The 13,279-nt window shown below is 42.6% G+C and overlaps 2 protein-coding genes and 1 pseudogene across 6 annotated transcripts in view; 2 read left to right on the forward strand and 1 right to left on the reverse strand.

The window, feature by feature from the left end:
- Positions 1–13,279, forward strand: part of LOC134338864 (histone H2A type 1-like) — a 597,857-nt pseudogene that overhangs the window by 320,281 nt on the left and 264,297 nt on the right.
- The window catches only part of LOC134339082 (histone H2A type 1-like), a 318,239-nt gene that overhangs the window by 50,151 nt on the left and 254,809 nt on the right, over positions 1–13,279 (reverse strand). The window contains exon 3 of the mRNA XM_063035392.1: positions 611–632. Coding sequence (XP_062891462.1) covers positions 611–632 — 22 coding nt within the window. The remainder of the gene's footprint in view (positions 1–610; positions 633–13,279) is intronic.
- Positions 1–13,279, forward strand: part of LOC134339078 (alpha-1B-glycoprotein-like) — an 89,168-nt gene that overhangs the window by 11,416 nt on the left and 64,473 nt on the right. For all 5 annotated transcript variants that reach the window (XR_010016341.1, XM_063035384.1, XM_063035385.1 and 2 more), the window contains exon 2: positions 3,538–3,570. Coding sequence is in view for 4 of the 5 variants with exons in the window: in XM_063035384.1 (XP_062891454.1) it covers positions 3,538–3,570 (33 nt within the window). In the remaining variant the exon portion in view is untranslated. The remainder of the gene's footprint in view (positions 1–3,537; positions 3,571–13,279) is intronic.

A 13,279-nucleotide genomic window follows, 5' to 3' on the forward strand; every position in this document is an offset into this window, starting at 1 on the left:
GTTTGTTGATACAGTTGTAATTCTGCGGGACGGGTATTAAGATGATTATTGGCAAATCTAACTGTGGAAATGACGCAGTCACGATCAACCGATCATTGCGTAGGCGGAGGCCAGTAGTGCATAGAAATAAATTCCAGCAAACAGCAGATCTCATTAACTGGAGCTGAGTTAACATCGTCAAATTCACTGAAAATTTTTCAGAAGCGAGCTCTGTCCCCATGTTCAGTTCTGTGAAATCAACAGTGGTAGCAGAAAGCTATTGTGTGCAACCGTCTTCCCTTGTGTCCAGCTATTGACACAGTGACTAATATGCATTAAAGACAGAGAGCGGATATTTCTGAAAATAGTTTTCGGTTGATTGTTCTGTGAAGTCTTTCTTCTGCGGCGCAGTCTTCTTTGTATAAGAGCTTGACTGAAATAAAGCCACTAACTGCCGTCGTCATAGCCTTTTAGATGAACGTTACAGATTTTTAAAAAAATCTGTCAGTTGAAAGTTTTATTTTTTCCTTAAAATTTTACCGTTGCCTTTTTTATTTCCTATATGTCACCAGGGGACTTGTGTGAGCGATAATCCATAACACGTGGAACATTTCAAATAGAGTTGTAATACCCTAAAACGCATCTTGACTTCACTTCCCTGCTCTGTCTGTAAGGGCGCCTCACCCTTATAGGTCAGCAGAGAGGCGTGAACCCAGGATCCCTTGGAAAAAACAGCGTCCAACCGGGCTAGTAAATCACCAGTTAATTCTTAGACAACGAACAAGTTATTTCCACCAAACTACCAGATGCTCACGTAATTCTCAACAAAACGAAATGCTTTCAAACGGAAAGGGTTTTTGGAGTAGAGGGATGAGAAGAGAATAAGAGACCGAAGAAGAGAGAAAGATGAAAATAGAGAGAGAAAGAAAGAAAGAAAGAAAGAAAGAAGAGGAAGAGAGAATGAAATGAAGTATGAAAGAAAGAATGAAAGTGAAAAGAAAGAATGAAAAGAAGAAAGAGAGACAGGCAGAAAACAGCAGGAAAGAGAAGAAATGGAGATAAATGACATGTTAATAGATGTAGTAAAGAGGGAGAGTAAGTGTCGTGTGAAAAATATGCGGTTACAGAAAATTAATTTAGTTCATGCATTTTCAGACTCACAAGAATTTCAGGAGTAGCAACAAACTTACTGCCAGGGATATAAATAATTTGCTATCAAATATATCTCATTTTATTGTCAATGCTTGTTTTTACTTCCTTGTTCCGTGTCGGGTTCATGCACTTCTGAGAAACGGCTTAATACTGGGAAAAGTACTGACAACGGCCACTTGCACAAACTGTCTGTTCAAAATATTTGTTCATAACCTATTCAGTATATCCGACATTACAAATTGAAAGAGATTTTATCAGTACAGTAGTTAACACGGACAATGCTTAACCTCCAGAATAGCTATTTGTTCATCTTCCGCATTTAACATTTGTTGAGGAATGTGGGACTGGCTAATATGACCACATTCCTCCAACTTCCAGTTTCTAAGAAAAGTATTTTTTTCAACAAGTGCAATTTCCCACCTCAGATTAAACCATTTTACCACCTTACTGTCAATCTGATTAACACTTTGCTTCCCTCTCCTGACTTCGCCTTTTCACTTGTTCCAGTTCTTTGAGAACACAAACAGAACCGTGAATAACTTTGCCCAGCATGTTTAAATGAGCTACAAGGAAGGTTGGCGGTTGGGTACAGACCGAATGAGATATACACAGAAATCTAAAACTAACTTGCTGTAAGAATCTATAGATGAAAAGCTATTGCTCTCACAGCCCAAACGGAGATGACTATTCTGAAGAAAATGAAGTAAATATTCGTTACGGTCCGTGCAAATACTAATTTGGTTTTGATAGTCCTCATGTAGTCTCTCATCGCGTGGTGAGTCTTTTCAAGAAAAATCTCTTCAGGTTGATAAACTGTAGTTAAACAGGGAGATAAATAGACAGATAGATGGACAGAGAGACAGAGAGAAATAAAGAGACAGAGAGATGGACAGACAAACAAAGGCAGATTGATAGACAGATAGATAAGCAGATAAATAAACAGACAGATAGATAGATAGATAGATGGATAGATACGTTTAGTAGTTCGGTTTGGCTGATTGATTGCAAGTGTGTACGCCGATTCCAGAGGTTAGGTTGCAAATTTTTCGTCACCAGTCGAACTGACATCATCTGTGCGCAATTCAGTATTGCTTCCGTCCAGTGTTCGCGTCTGACTCGTTGTTCTCACTCACAACACGCTGGAGGAACTCAGCAGGTCGGGCAGCATCCGTGGAAAATATCAGTCAACATCAGGGCCTGACGAAGGGTTCCGGCCCGAAACGTTGACTGATCTTTTCCACGGATGCTGCCCGACCTGCTGAGTTCCTCCAGCGTGTTGTGGGTGGTGCTTTGACCCCAGCATCTGCAGAGTATTTTGTGTTTATGACTCGTTGTTCTGATTGGCTATCTGTCGCGGTGGCCTCTGGTTACCGCTGGTCCAGGCCAACCGAGAAAAGGGGAATTGACCATGAATTGTACTATCATCACTAGTTTTTATAATATTTTTTTCTCAGCAGCTAAAGTACCTCCACTTGATTGTTGTTCACATTTAAAAGCGATCCTCAAAATTTTATTCAATAACCCTCTGTTGAATTGAAATAAGCCTTAAAACCCTCAATAATTCATTTCAAAGAAACCTTGGCACTGTTTCCCATTCCTTCCACTATGATAGTCTTCTGCTCAGTAAGCTCCCACGCTGAAAATTTACCATCGCAGCTAAAGAAAAGATGAAAGATGGAGATATCCTTCACACGACAATCCCCAGTATTTTACTACACCATTCCCTGCTGAACAGCAGAAATAATACTAATATCTAGCATGTCGCCTGAGCGTATTCTCTTCATCTTTATTTAGTTATGCCTCATTCAATAATTGATACCTACTTTTAATGTGTACGGATTATGTAGGTCATGACGTATCTCTCCTTCCAAGAAGTTGTCCAAATTAGCAGTTGAATCGCTGGTAAATACCGGGAATCTTAGTGTATTTAATGCCTGCATGTATTGTTACAAACTCTGTAGACAAGGATGGGATTCGACTGACCATGATGTTCTCCATATTTTATGTTTTCGTCCCTGAATGTTGTTGATTATGTTAGCAGATTATCGGATCCAGAGAATTATATAATGACGTGGTGACTGTGAAGTGGTGTCCTTGAGATAAGAGTGTGACCATGGAATAATTGAAAGGCGATAATTGAAAGTTGTCTCTATCCACGCACTGGTCTTTCTGTTTCCGTCATGATTCTGTTCCATGGGGTGAAGAATGTCCGGCAGAGACAGTGCCTGATTGACAGAGTTTCAAAGCTGTTGCTTGAACCCCGGGGTGGGGGTGGTGTTTCGAAGGAGAGCGCTTCCAGTGATAAGTCATGAAATAATGAAGAGGGTATTTCTGCGAATAGGCTTTTAAATGTTTATGTAAGAATGATGTACAAATGATGTAATTTATTTTTAATTCCCCTTACAGCGGTCGTGAAGGACCAGAGTGAAAACGTTCAAGGTGCGTGCTAAAGTTTATTGATTATTCCTATTAAGCTGCTGTTCTATCTTGCTGTTTGGTCGATGTGTTATGTGATTAAAGCAACTTTATCTGTTGTCTCTGATCTTTCTACGGCTCTGATATAATTGATACAAACCTAGTGCTTTCAACATTAAGGCCCAAAAACAACTGCAATCCTTGGTTTAGTTCACGGAAATGCTATTTTTGAGAGTAAGGAGGGAAGATGATAAAATATTACTATAGATGCAGAGTGAATTCGTTATAAAGGCATTGTTAAGAAAGGCCAACTTGAAGAGGCAAATTGGACCCACCCACAATTTTCGTAAAATCAAAAGCAGAGGTTATAATTCCAGAATTACATGTACAGGAATCTCCGCAATAAATTTCCTTCCGAACAGAACAGGGTAATCAACAAAAGTACCGATATGGAATCCATCAATGTCACGCAAGGTGAAATGTACAAGGTCCATTGGAACCTGTGCAGTGAACATTTTTAGCGTATGTGTTTCACACCAACCCAGAAGAAACCAAATTTGCTCGAATTTGGAAAAGGGAATAGGCATCCGATGTATAAAGTAAGGTGTCTAAATGGAACTGAAATAGCTTTGAATGAATTGGTGTTTGTTATTCACAGGGTAAAGATCAATATTAGCTTTTAAAAATCCGAGGCACGAGCGATCTCAGAACACATTTGGAAAGCGGTGAAATGATCGGACAAAGTCAGCATGGATTTGTGAAAGGAAAATCATGTCTGACGAATCTCATAGAATTTTTTGAGGATGTAACTACTAGAGTGGATAGGGGAGAACCAGTGGATGTGGTATATTTGGATTTTCAAAAGGCTTTTGACAAGGTCCCACATAGGAGATTAGTGTGCAAACTTAAAGCACACGGTATTGGGGGTAAGGTATTGGTGTGGGTGGAGAATTGGTTAGCAGACAGGAAGCAAAGAGTGGGAATAAACGGGACCTTTTCAGAATGGCAGGCGGTGACTAGTGGGGTACCGCAAGGCTCAGTGCTGGGACCCCAGTTGTTTACAATATATATTAATGACTTGGATGAGGGAATTAAATGCAGCATCTCCAAGTTTGCGGATGACACGAAGCTGGGTGGCAGTGTTAGCAGTGAGGAGGATGCTAAGAGGATGCAGGGTGACTTGGATAGGTTGGGTGAGTGGGCAAACTCATGGCAGATGCAATTTAATGTGGATAAATGTGAAGTTATCCACTTTGGTGGCAAAAATAGGAAAACAGATTATTATCTGAATGGTGGCCGATTAGGAAAAGGGGAGGTGCAACGAGACCTGGGTGTCATTATACACCAGTCATTGAAAGTGGGCATGCAGGTACAGCAGGCGGTGAAAAAGGCGAACGGTATGCTGGCATTTATAGCGAGAGGATTCGAGTACAGGAGCAGGGAGGTACTACTGCAGTTGTACAAGGCCTTGGTGAGACCACACCTGGAGTATTGTGTGCAGTTTTGGTCCCCTAATCTGAGGAAAGACATCTTTGCCATAGAGGGAGTACAAAGAAGGTTCACCAGATTGATTCCTGGGATGGCAGGTCTTTCATATGAAGAAAGACTGGATGAACTGGGCTTGTACTCGTTGGAATTTAGAAGATTGAGGGGGGATCTGATTGAAACGTATAAGATCCTAAAGGGATTGGACAGGCTAGATGCAGGAAGATTGTTCCCGATGTTGGGGAGGTCTAGAACGAGGGGTCACAGTTTGAGGATAGAGGGGAAGCCTTTTAGGACCGAGGTTAGGAAAAACTTCTTCACACAGAGAGTGGTGAATCTGTGGAATTCTCTGCCACAGCAAACTGTTGAGGCCAGTTCATTAGCTATGTTTAAAAGGAAGTTAGATATGGCCCTTGTGGCTACAGGGGTCAGGGGGTATGGAGGGAAGGCTGGGTTCTGAGTTGGATGATCAGCCATGATCATAATAAATGGCGGTGCAGGCTCGAAGGGCCGAATGGCCTACTCCTGCACCTATTTTCTATGTTTCTATGTTTCTACATGCGTGTGACAATATTATAACAGATCGAAGGTCCTGAACGGCCTATTCTGCGTCATATCCCAAAATAAGTTCTAGACAGATGGAAACTACAGAAAGAGTGGGTAATGCAGCAGGATCCTCTTTTGAGTCAGTATGGATGGAAGTCAGGAACAGGAAGGGAGCAGTTACTCTATTGGGGGTATTCTGGTAGCAGCAGACATACAGAGGATCAAATTGGGAGGCAGATTTTGGAAAGGTGCAAAACTAACAGGGTTGTTATCATGGGTAACTTTAACTTCCCTAATATTGATTGGCACCTGATTGGTTCCCAGTATTTAGATGGGGCAGAGTTTGTTAAGTGTGTCCAGGACGGATTCCTGTCACAGTATGTGGACAGGCCGACTAGGGGGAATGCCATACTAGATCTAGTACTAGGTAATGAACCAGGTCAGGTCACAGATCTCTCAGTGGGTGAGCATCTCTGGGACAGTGACCACCGCTCCCTGGCCTTTCGTATTATCATGGAAGAGGATAGAATCAGAGAGGACAGGAAAGCTTTTAATTAGGGAAGAGCAAATTATGAGGCTATAAGGCTAGAACGTGCGGGTGTGAACTGGGATGATGATTTTGCAGGGAAATGTACTATGGACATGTGGTCGATGTTTAGAGATCTCTTGCATGATGTTAGGGATAAATTTGTCCCGGTGAGGAAGATAAAGAATGGTAGGGTGAAGGAAGCATGGGTGACAAGTGAGGTGGAACATCTAGTCAGGTGGAAGAAGGAAGCATACCTTCCTAAGGTTTAGGAAGCAGGGATCAGATGAGTCTATTGAGGAATAAAGGGAAGCAAGAAAGGAGCTTAAGAAGGGGTTGAGAAGAGCAAGAAGAGGGCATGAGAAGGTCTTGGCGAGTAGGGTAATGGAAAATGCCAAGGTATTCTTCAATTATGTGAAGAAATAAAGGATGACAGGACTGAAGGTAGGACCGATTAGAGATAAAGGTGGAAAGATGTGCCTGGCGGTTGCGGAAGTGAGCGAGGACCTCAATGAATGCTTCTCTTCGGTATTCACCAATGAAAGGGAACTTGATGATAGTGAGGACAATATGAGTGAGGTTGATGTTCTGAAGCATGTTGATAGTAAGGGAGAGGTGGTGTTGGAGTTTTTAAATTACATTAGGACGGATAAGTCCTCGGGGCCTGAAGGAATATTTCCCAGGCTGCTCCACGAGGCAAGGGAAGAGTTTGCTGAGCTTCTGGCTAGGATCTTTATGTCCTCGTTGTCCACGGGACTGGTACCGGAGGATTGGAGGGAGGCGAATGTTGTCCCCTTGTTCAAAAAAGGTAGTAGGGATAGTCCGTGTAATTATAGACCAGTGATCCTTAAGTCTGTGGTGGGAAAGCTGTTGGAAAAGATTCTTAGTGATAGGATATCTGGACATTTAGAGAATCATGGTCTGATCAGGGACAGTCAGCATGGCTTTGTGAAGGGCAGATCGTGTCTAACAAGTCTGATAGAGCATCTTGAGTAGGTGACCAGGCATATAGATGAGGGTAGTGCAGTGGATGTGATCTATATGGATTTTAGTAAGGCATTTGACAAGTTTCCACGCAGTAGGCTTATTCAGAAAGTTAGAAGGCATGGGATCCAGGGAGGTTTGGCCAGGAGGATTCAGAATTGGCTTGCCTGCAGAAGGGAGAGGGTGGTTGTGGAGGGAGAACATTCAGATTGGAGGATTGTGACTAGTGGTGTCCCACAAGGATCTGTTCTGAGACCTCTACTTTTCGTGGTTTTTATTAACGACCTGGATGTGGGGGTAGAAGGGTGGGTTGGCAAGTTTGCAGACGACAGAAAGGTTGGTGGTGTTGTAGATAATGTAGAAGATTGTCAATGATTGTAGATAGACATTGATAGGATGCAGAAGTGGACTGAGAAGTGGCAGATGGAGTTCAACCCGGAGAAATATGAGGTAGTACACTTTGGAAGGACAAACTCCAAGGCAGAGTACAAAGTACATGACAGGATTCTTGGTAGTGTGGAGGAGCAGAGGGATCTTGGGGTACATGTCCACAGATTCCTGTAAGTTGCCTCACAGGGGGACAGGGTAGTTAAGAAAGCTTATGGGGTGTTAGCTTTCATAAGTCGAGGAATAGAGTTTAAGAGTCGCGATGTAATGATGCAGCTCTATAAAACTCTGGTTAGGCCACACTTAGAGTATTGTGTCCAGTTCTGGTCACCTCCCTATAGGAAGGATGTGGAAGCATTAGAAAGAGTACAGAGGAGATTTACCAGGATGCTGCCTGGTTTAGAAAGTATGCATTATGATCAGAGATTAAAGGAGCTAGGGCTTTACTCTTTGGAGAGAAGGAGGATGAGAGGAGACATGATAGAGGTGTACAAGATAATAAGCGGAATAGATAGAGTGGATAGCCAGCTCTCTTCCCCAGGGCACCACTGCTCAATACAAGAGGACATGGCTTTAAGGTAAGGGGTGGGAAATTCAAGGGGGATATTAGAGGAAGGTTTTTTTACTCACAGAGTGGTTGGTGCGTGGAATGCACTGCCTGAGTCAGTGGCGGAGGCAGATACACTAGTGAAGTTTAAGAGACAACTAGACAGGTATCTGGAGGGATTTGAGGTGGGGGCTTATATGGGAAGTAGGGTTTGAGGGACGGAACAACATTGTGGGCCGAAGGGCCTATACTGTGCTGTACTATCCTATGTTCTGTGTTATATGAAGAGTTAAAGGGCTGGAGCAAAACGGCATTTGATAAGACAGGAGAATGGTCCGTGGAGGAAAGGGAAGTAGGAGGGGCATGATTTGGTGCTGATAGGCATGTGACGACAAGAGGTAAGAGACCATAGTGAGGACATTGAAGAAGAGGGAGAGAGAATGGTGAAAAAAAAAGTTTCTGGAAGTTCGAGAAACTGATGTTCACGCCGTCAGTTTGGATAATTATGGTAACAAAATAAGTAGCGTCATGCCCATATTCCATTCTCACAACACATAATGATTGCACATTGCTACAACAGTTACCCGGCTATCCATGCTACATATGGACAGATTTTCTTCTCTGCGAGTAAAACTTAGGTAACATGACGATGAATTCGGAAATGAGGGGTATGTGTAGAAAATTCAGACGACATTGAACTTAAATAACATATTCATATTTGCTAAAACACGTGTAAAGATTACGCTGAGGTTATGCGTGGTCTGAATCGATTTATTCTCTGTATTTGCATCTCAACTGATGAAACCTATACTGTCAGCTGTCCATAGGGACGGAGTCTATGTGTCCGGTGAAGAGATCACTTTCACTTGTAAAACATATAAGTGTCTATATTCGAAGGGAACATTTCTCCTGAACCAAAAAGGGGAAGATGTGTCCAGTGAATTCAGATACATTTCTGAACGAGACAGCGCCAAGTTTACTAACATGGCAATGTCGACCGGCTCGGAAGATTACAGCTGTTCTTACACATGCGAAAATGTAGAATCGGAGAAAAGTGAATCGGTGCAAATAACTGTCCTAGGTGAGTTTAATGTTTGTCGATTTAAGGATATGTTGTATTTACTGATGCCTGCGAGTGATGGAAAAATATTTAGACTGACAGGGGTCATAAAGAGAAGATTAAAATTTACTTTCACTCCCGCCCTCCCAGACTCCTTCATGTGTTTGTAATGAGCGTGTCTTCACCAGAGTTATAAAGTCCTGGAACAGTACAGCACAGAAACAGGACCTTCGGCCTATCTAGTCCGTTCCGGAAGATTTAAACGGCCTACCCCCATCGGCCTACACAGGGAACATAGGCTTCCACACCCCTATCATTCATGTACCTAGCGAAACTTCTCTTATTTGTTGAAATTTAACTCGCATGCACCGCTTTCACGGGCCTCCGCTTCGTGCTCTCACAACCCCCTGAGAGAAGACCTTTCGCCGCAAGTTCCCCTTAAACTTTTAGCTTTCACACTTAACCCATGCCCACTTGTTGTAGTCCTTCCAAACTTCAGTAGAAACACCCTGCTCGCATTTACCCTATCTCTTAATTTTGCATACCTCTATCAAATCCCCTCTCAATTTTCTACGTACCATTAAATAATATACAAACCTGTCAATATTTCCATATATCTCAGGTCATCCAGAGCTGACAACATCCTTGTAAATTTTCTCTGTACTTATGCAAACTTCCTTATATTATTTCTGCAATTATGTGAAGAAAGCTACACACAATACTCAAAATTAAGCCCCACCAATGTCTTATACACCTGCAATATAATATCCCATCTCAGGTACTCAGTCCTTTGATTTATGAAAGCCAGTGTGTCAAAATCTTCCTCTCCGACCCTATCAAACCGGAAAGATACTTACAGTGAATTATGGACATGTATTCCCATATTGTTCCTTCCATCGCATTCCTCAGTTCCCTCCCGGTTACTGCATAAGACCTACGCTGGTTGGTCTTCCCGAACTGCAACAACTCTCATTTTTCTGCACTTAATTCCATCTGCCATTTTCAGCACATTTTTTTCTTGCAAGTCTAGATCCCATTGCAAGTCATGATAGTTTTTCTCGTTGTCCACTTCACCCCCAATCTCGATGCCATCGGCAACTATGCTAATCCAGTTAACCACATTATCATTCAGATGGTTGATAGAAACGACAAACAGTAACATACCGAGCACCGAACCATGCAGCACTCCGATAGTCACAGGCCCCCAGTCCGAAAGGCAACTATCTACTATTCTCTGGATTCTCCTACAAAGCTGATGTCCAATCCAATTTACTATCTCATGTTGAATGCCAATGACTGACAAATCCTGACCAAACCCCCATGTGGAACTTGGTCAAATACCTTGCTGAAGTCTATGTAGACAACATTCACTGCCTCGTCTCCATCAACTTTACTGGTAGTTTCCTCGACAAACTCGATAGGATTTGTTAGACACAACTTACCTCGCATGAAGCCACGCTGACTAGCCTTAATCAGTCCATTTCTATCCAAATGCACATATATCGGGTCCTTTAGAATACCTTCCAATATCCTTCCCACTTCTCGCGTCAAGCTCACAGGCCTTTAATTTCCTTGTTTATTTTTAGGTCTTTTCTTAAACAGCAGAAAACATTGGGTATCCTTCAATCCTCTGGTATCTGACCGGTCGTTAAAGATAACTTAAACATCTCCGTTGGTGCCCCGGACATTTCCACCCTTGCCAATCCACAGGGTCCAAGGGAATACATTGTCAGGTCTTGGGGAACTATCCATCCTAACTTTCCTCAAGACAGCAAACACTTCGTGCTCTGTTACCTGTACAGGGTCCATTACGTTGATGCCGTCTCGCCTCTCTACTGTAGACTGTGCATCCATCTCCCGAGTAAATAGAGATGCAAATAAATAAACAAATAAATAAAAATAAAATAAAATAAAATCACCTGAGATCTCTCACATCTCTTTTGGCGCCCGGCCTTGATTGCCATCCTGATCTTCCAGAGAACAAGTTTTGTCCCTTGCAACACACACAAAATGCTGGGGGAACGCAGCAAGCCAGAGAGCATCAATAGGAATAAGCCCAGTCGAGGTTTCGGGTGACGTGTCGGCCTGACAAAGGGTCTCGGCCCGAAATGTCGACTCTGCTTAGTCCTACGGATGCTGTCTGGCTTGCTGCGTTCCACCAGCATTTTGTGTGTGTTGCGTGAATTTCCAGCATCTGCAGATTTCCCCGTGTTTTTGTGCCTTGCAATCTTTTTGCTCTGAGGATATCTCTGGAAGCCCTTAGAATTCTCCTTCACCTTGTCTGCTTAAGCATGGGCATGTCTTCCTTTAGCGTTCCAGGTTCTGTAACTGTCTTCTTGCATTTCTTGTGCTCCAGAAGCAACTCGTTTCTTCGTATCTACCTATACCTGCAATGCAGCCTCCTCTGTTCCTTTACCAGGATCTCAATATATTTTGTTTATCCACACGTTTTCTTTACCTGCTCCTGTTATCATTACCTTTTATTCTGACAGGCACATGCAGTCTTTGTGCTCTCAGATTTTCAGTTGTGAAGACTTCCTGCTTACCATGTACATCTTTGCCAGAAAACAGTCTGCCCTAATCAACTTTTGCCAGATTGTTGCTGATACAATCAAAATTGGCCTTTATGCAACTCAGAATCTCAACCCGTTGACTAGGTCCATCTTTTTTTTTCAAATTTACTCTGAAACTAATGCAATGTGATCACGAGATGAAACGTGTTCGCCTACACAACCCTTTGTCACCTGCCCGATTTCATTCCCTTATAGCAGATCGCACAGTCTTTTGCTGAGACTTCTACGCACTGATTCAGGTAACATTCGCGAACACATACCACAAACATTTCCCATCTAGTCATTTTACAGAATGGAGTTCCCCGTCAATTTGTGAAAAGGTAAAACCATGTCCGATAACAAGGTAATGTTTCTCAGAACAGTCTGCGATCTCTCTACAAATATGTTCCTCTAAATCGGTTGGTCTGTAATATAGTCCTGTTAATGTGGCCATAGTTTTCTTATTCCTCAGTTCCATCCATAAAGACTCACTAGCCACTAAATGTTACGCAAAACTTTGTGAACTCCAAGTGAAGTAGCGGCGCTGCAGTGAGTGCCCTCTTCATAATTACATTTACGCGCGAGGCCTAGAACAGGTACTCTGAAAGAAAAAGACTGAGCAATATAAAATTGCTGACCCTTTCCAGCTCTGATCGTCTGATGAAGACTGGCTCATAGACGTCTGGTATCCCACTCTTGAAGTCAAAAATCAGCTCTTTAATCTTGATCACATTGTGTAAGAGATTGTTGTCATGGCAACTGTCTGACAGGTACTGAATCTCTCTTCTGCTTGCTGACACGTCAGCACCATTCATTCCGCCTTCGATGGTGGTATGGTCAGCAAACTTGACAGACCCCTCACAGTCTCCATCCAGCTAACAGGATTCATCTGCCACTCGTTTCATACTCATCACCTGCAGCCTATTTAATCCCTTATCACCCACAGTCCCTCCTTACACATCAAGCCGTCCTGATTCAAACAATTGCTCTTCATCTTAACTCATCCTGCCGGAAGTTTAGCCTGCTCCCTATGTTTAGTGCCTCCTGGTGGCTTGTCTATTACTAAAGATTTTGTTTATTGCTAAAACATCGACCTCTTCTGCTTTTGTGTCAAGCATTCTCAATATTTTCTCACACTAAGGCTAATTTCCTAGTTTGTTCCGAGAATTGTAAACAGAAAACTGCTATCGGTATTCATAAGCTGCGTTACTCCTTTATGGACTAGTCATGTTAAGTCTCCCTCATGCTCCGAATTTAAATCTAATAGTCATAAACCTTAGCATTAATTGCCATCCGCAGTGTTCTGCTTCGGTGTTTCTGTTCTTCTGATCTTTGTTTTCCTGCATCACCTGCCACACTAAATCCGATTTTTGTTTCCATCAGTAGCAATTAACCCATATAATTACAAGCACCTTCTGGCAGAGTAGATGTAGACACGATATTTGCTACAGTGGAGGCAGCTATGATTAGAGGGCAAATATGAGAAAGCATGTGCTGGTATTGGAGACATTTCAGAGGATAAAGTCTATGTCTCAGCTGAATGGATCAAGTTAACTAGTTGGATAACTGGTTCGGTACATTCCGATGGCATCTTTCACCTGTACAATAACCGACAACCAGTAAATGAAAAACCGTCACAGTGAGGC

The sequence above is a fragment of the Mobula hypostoma genome, chromosome 28 (assembly GCF_963921235.1).
Source record: "Mobula hypostoma chromosome 28, sMobHyp1.1, whole genome shotgun sequence".
Classification (NCBI taxonomy): domain Eukaryota; kingdom Metazoa; phylum Chordata; class Chondrichthyes; order Myliobatiformes; family Myliobatidae; genus Mobula; species Mobula hypostoma.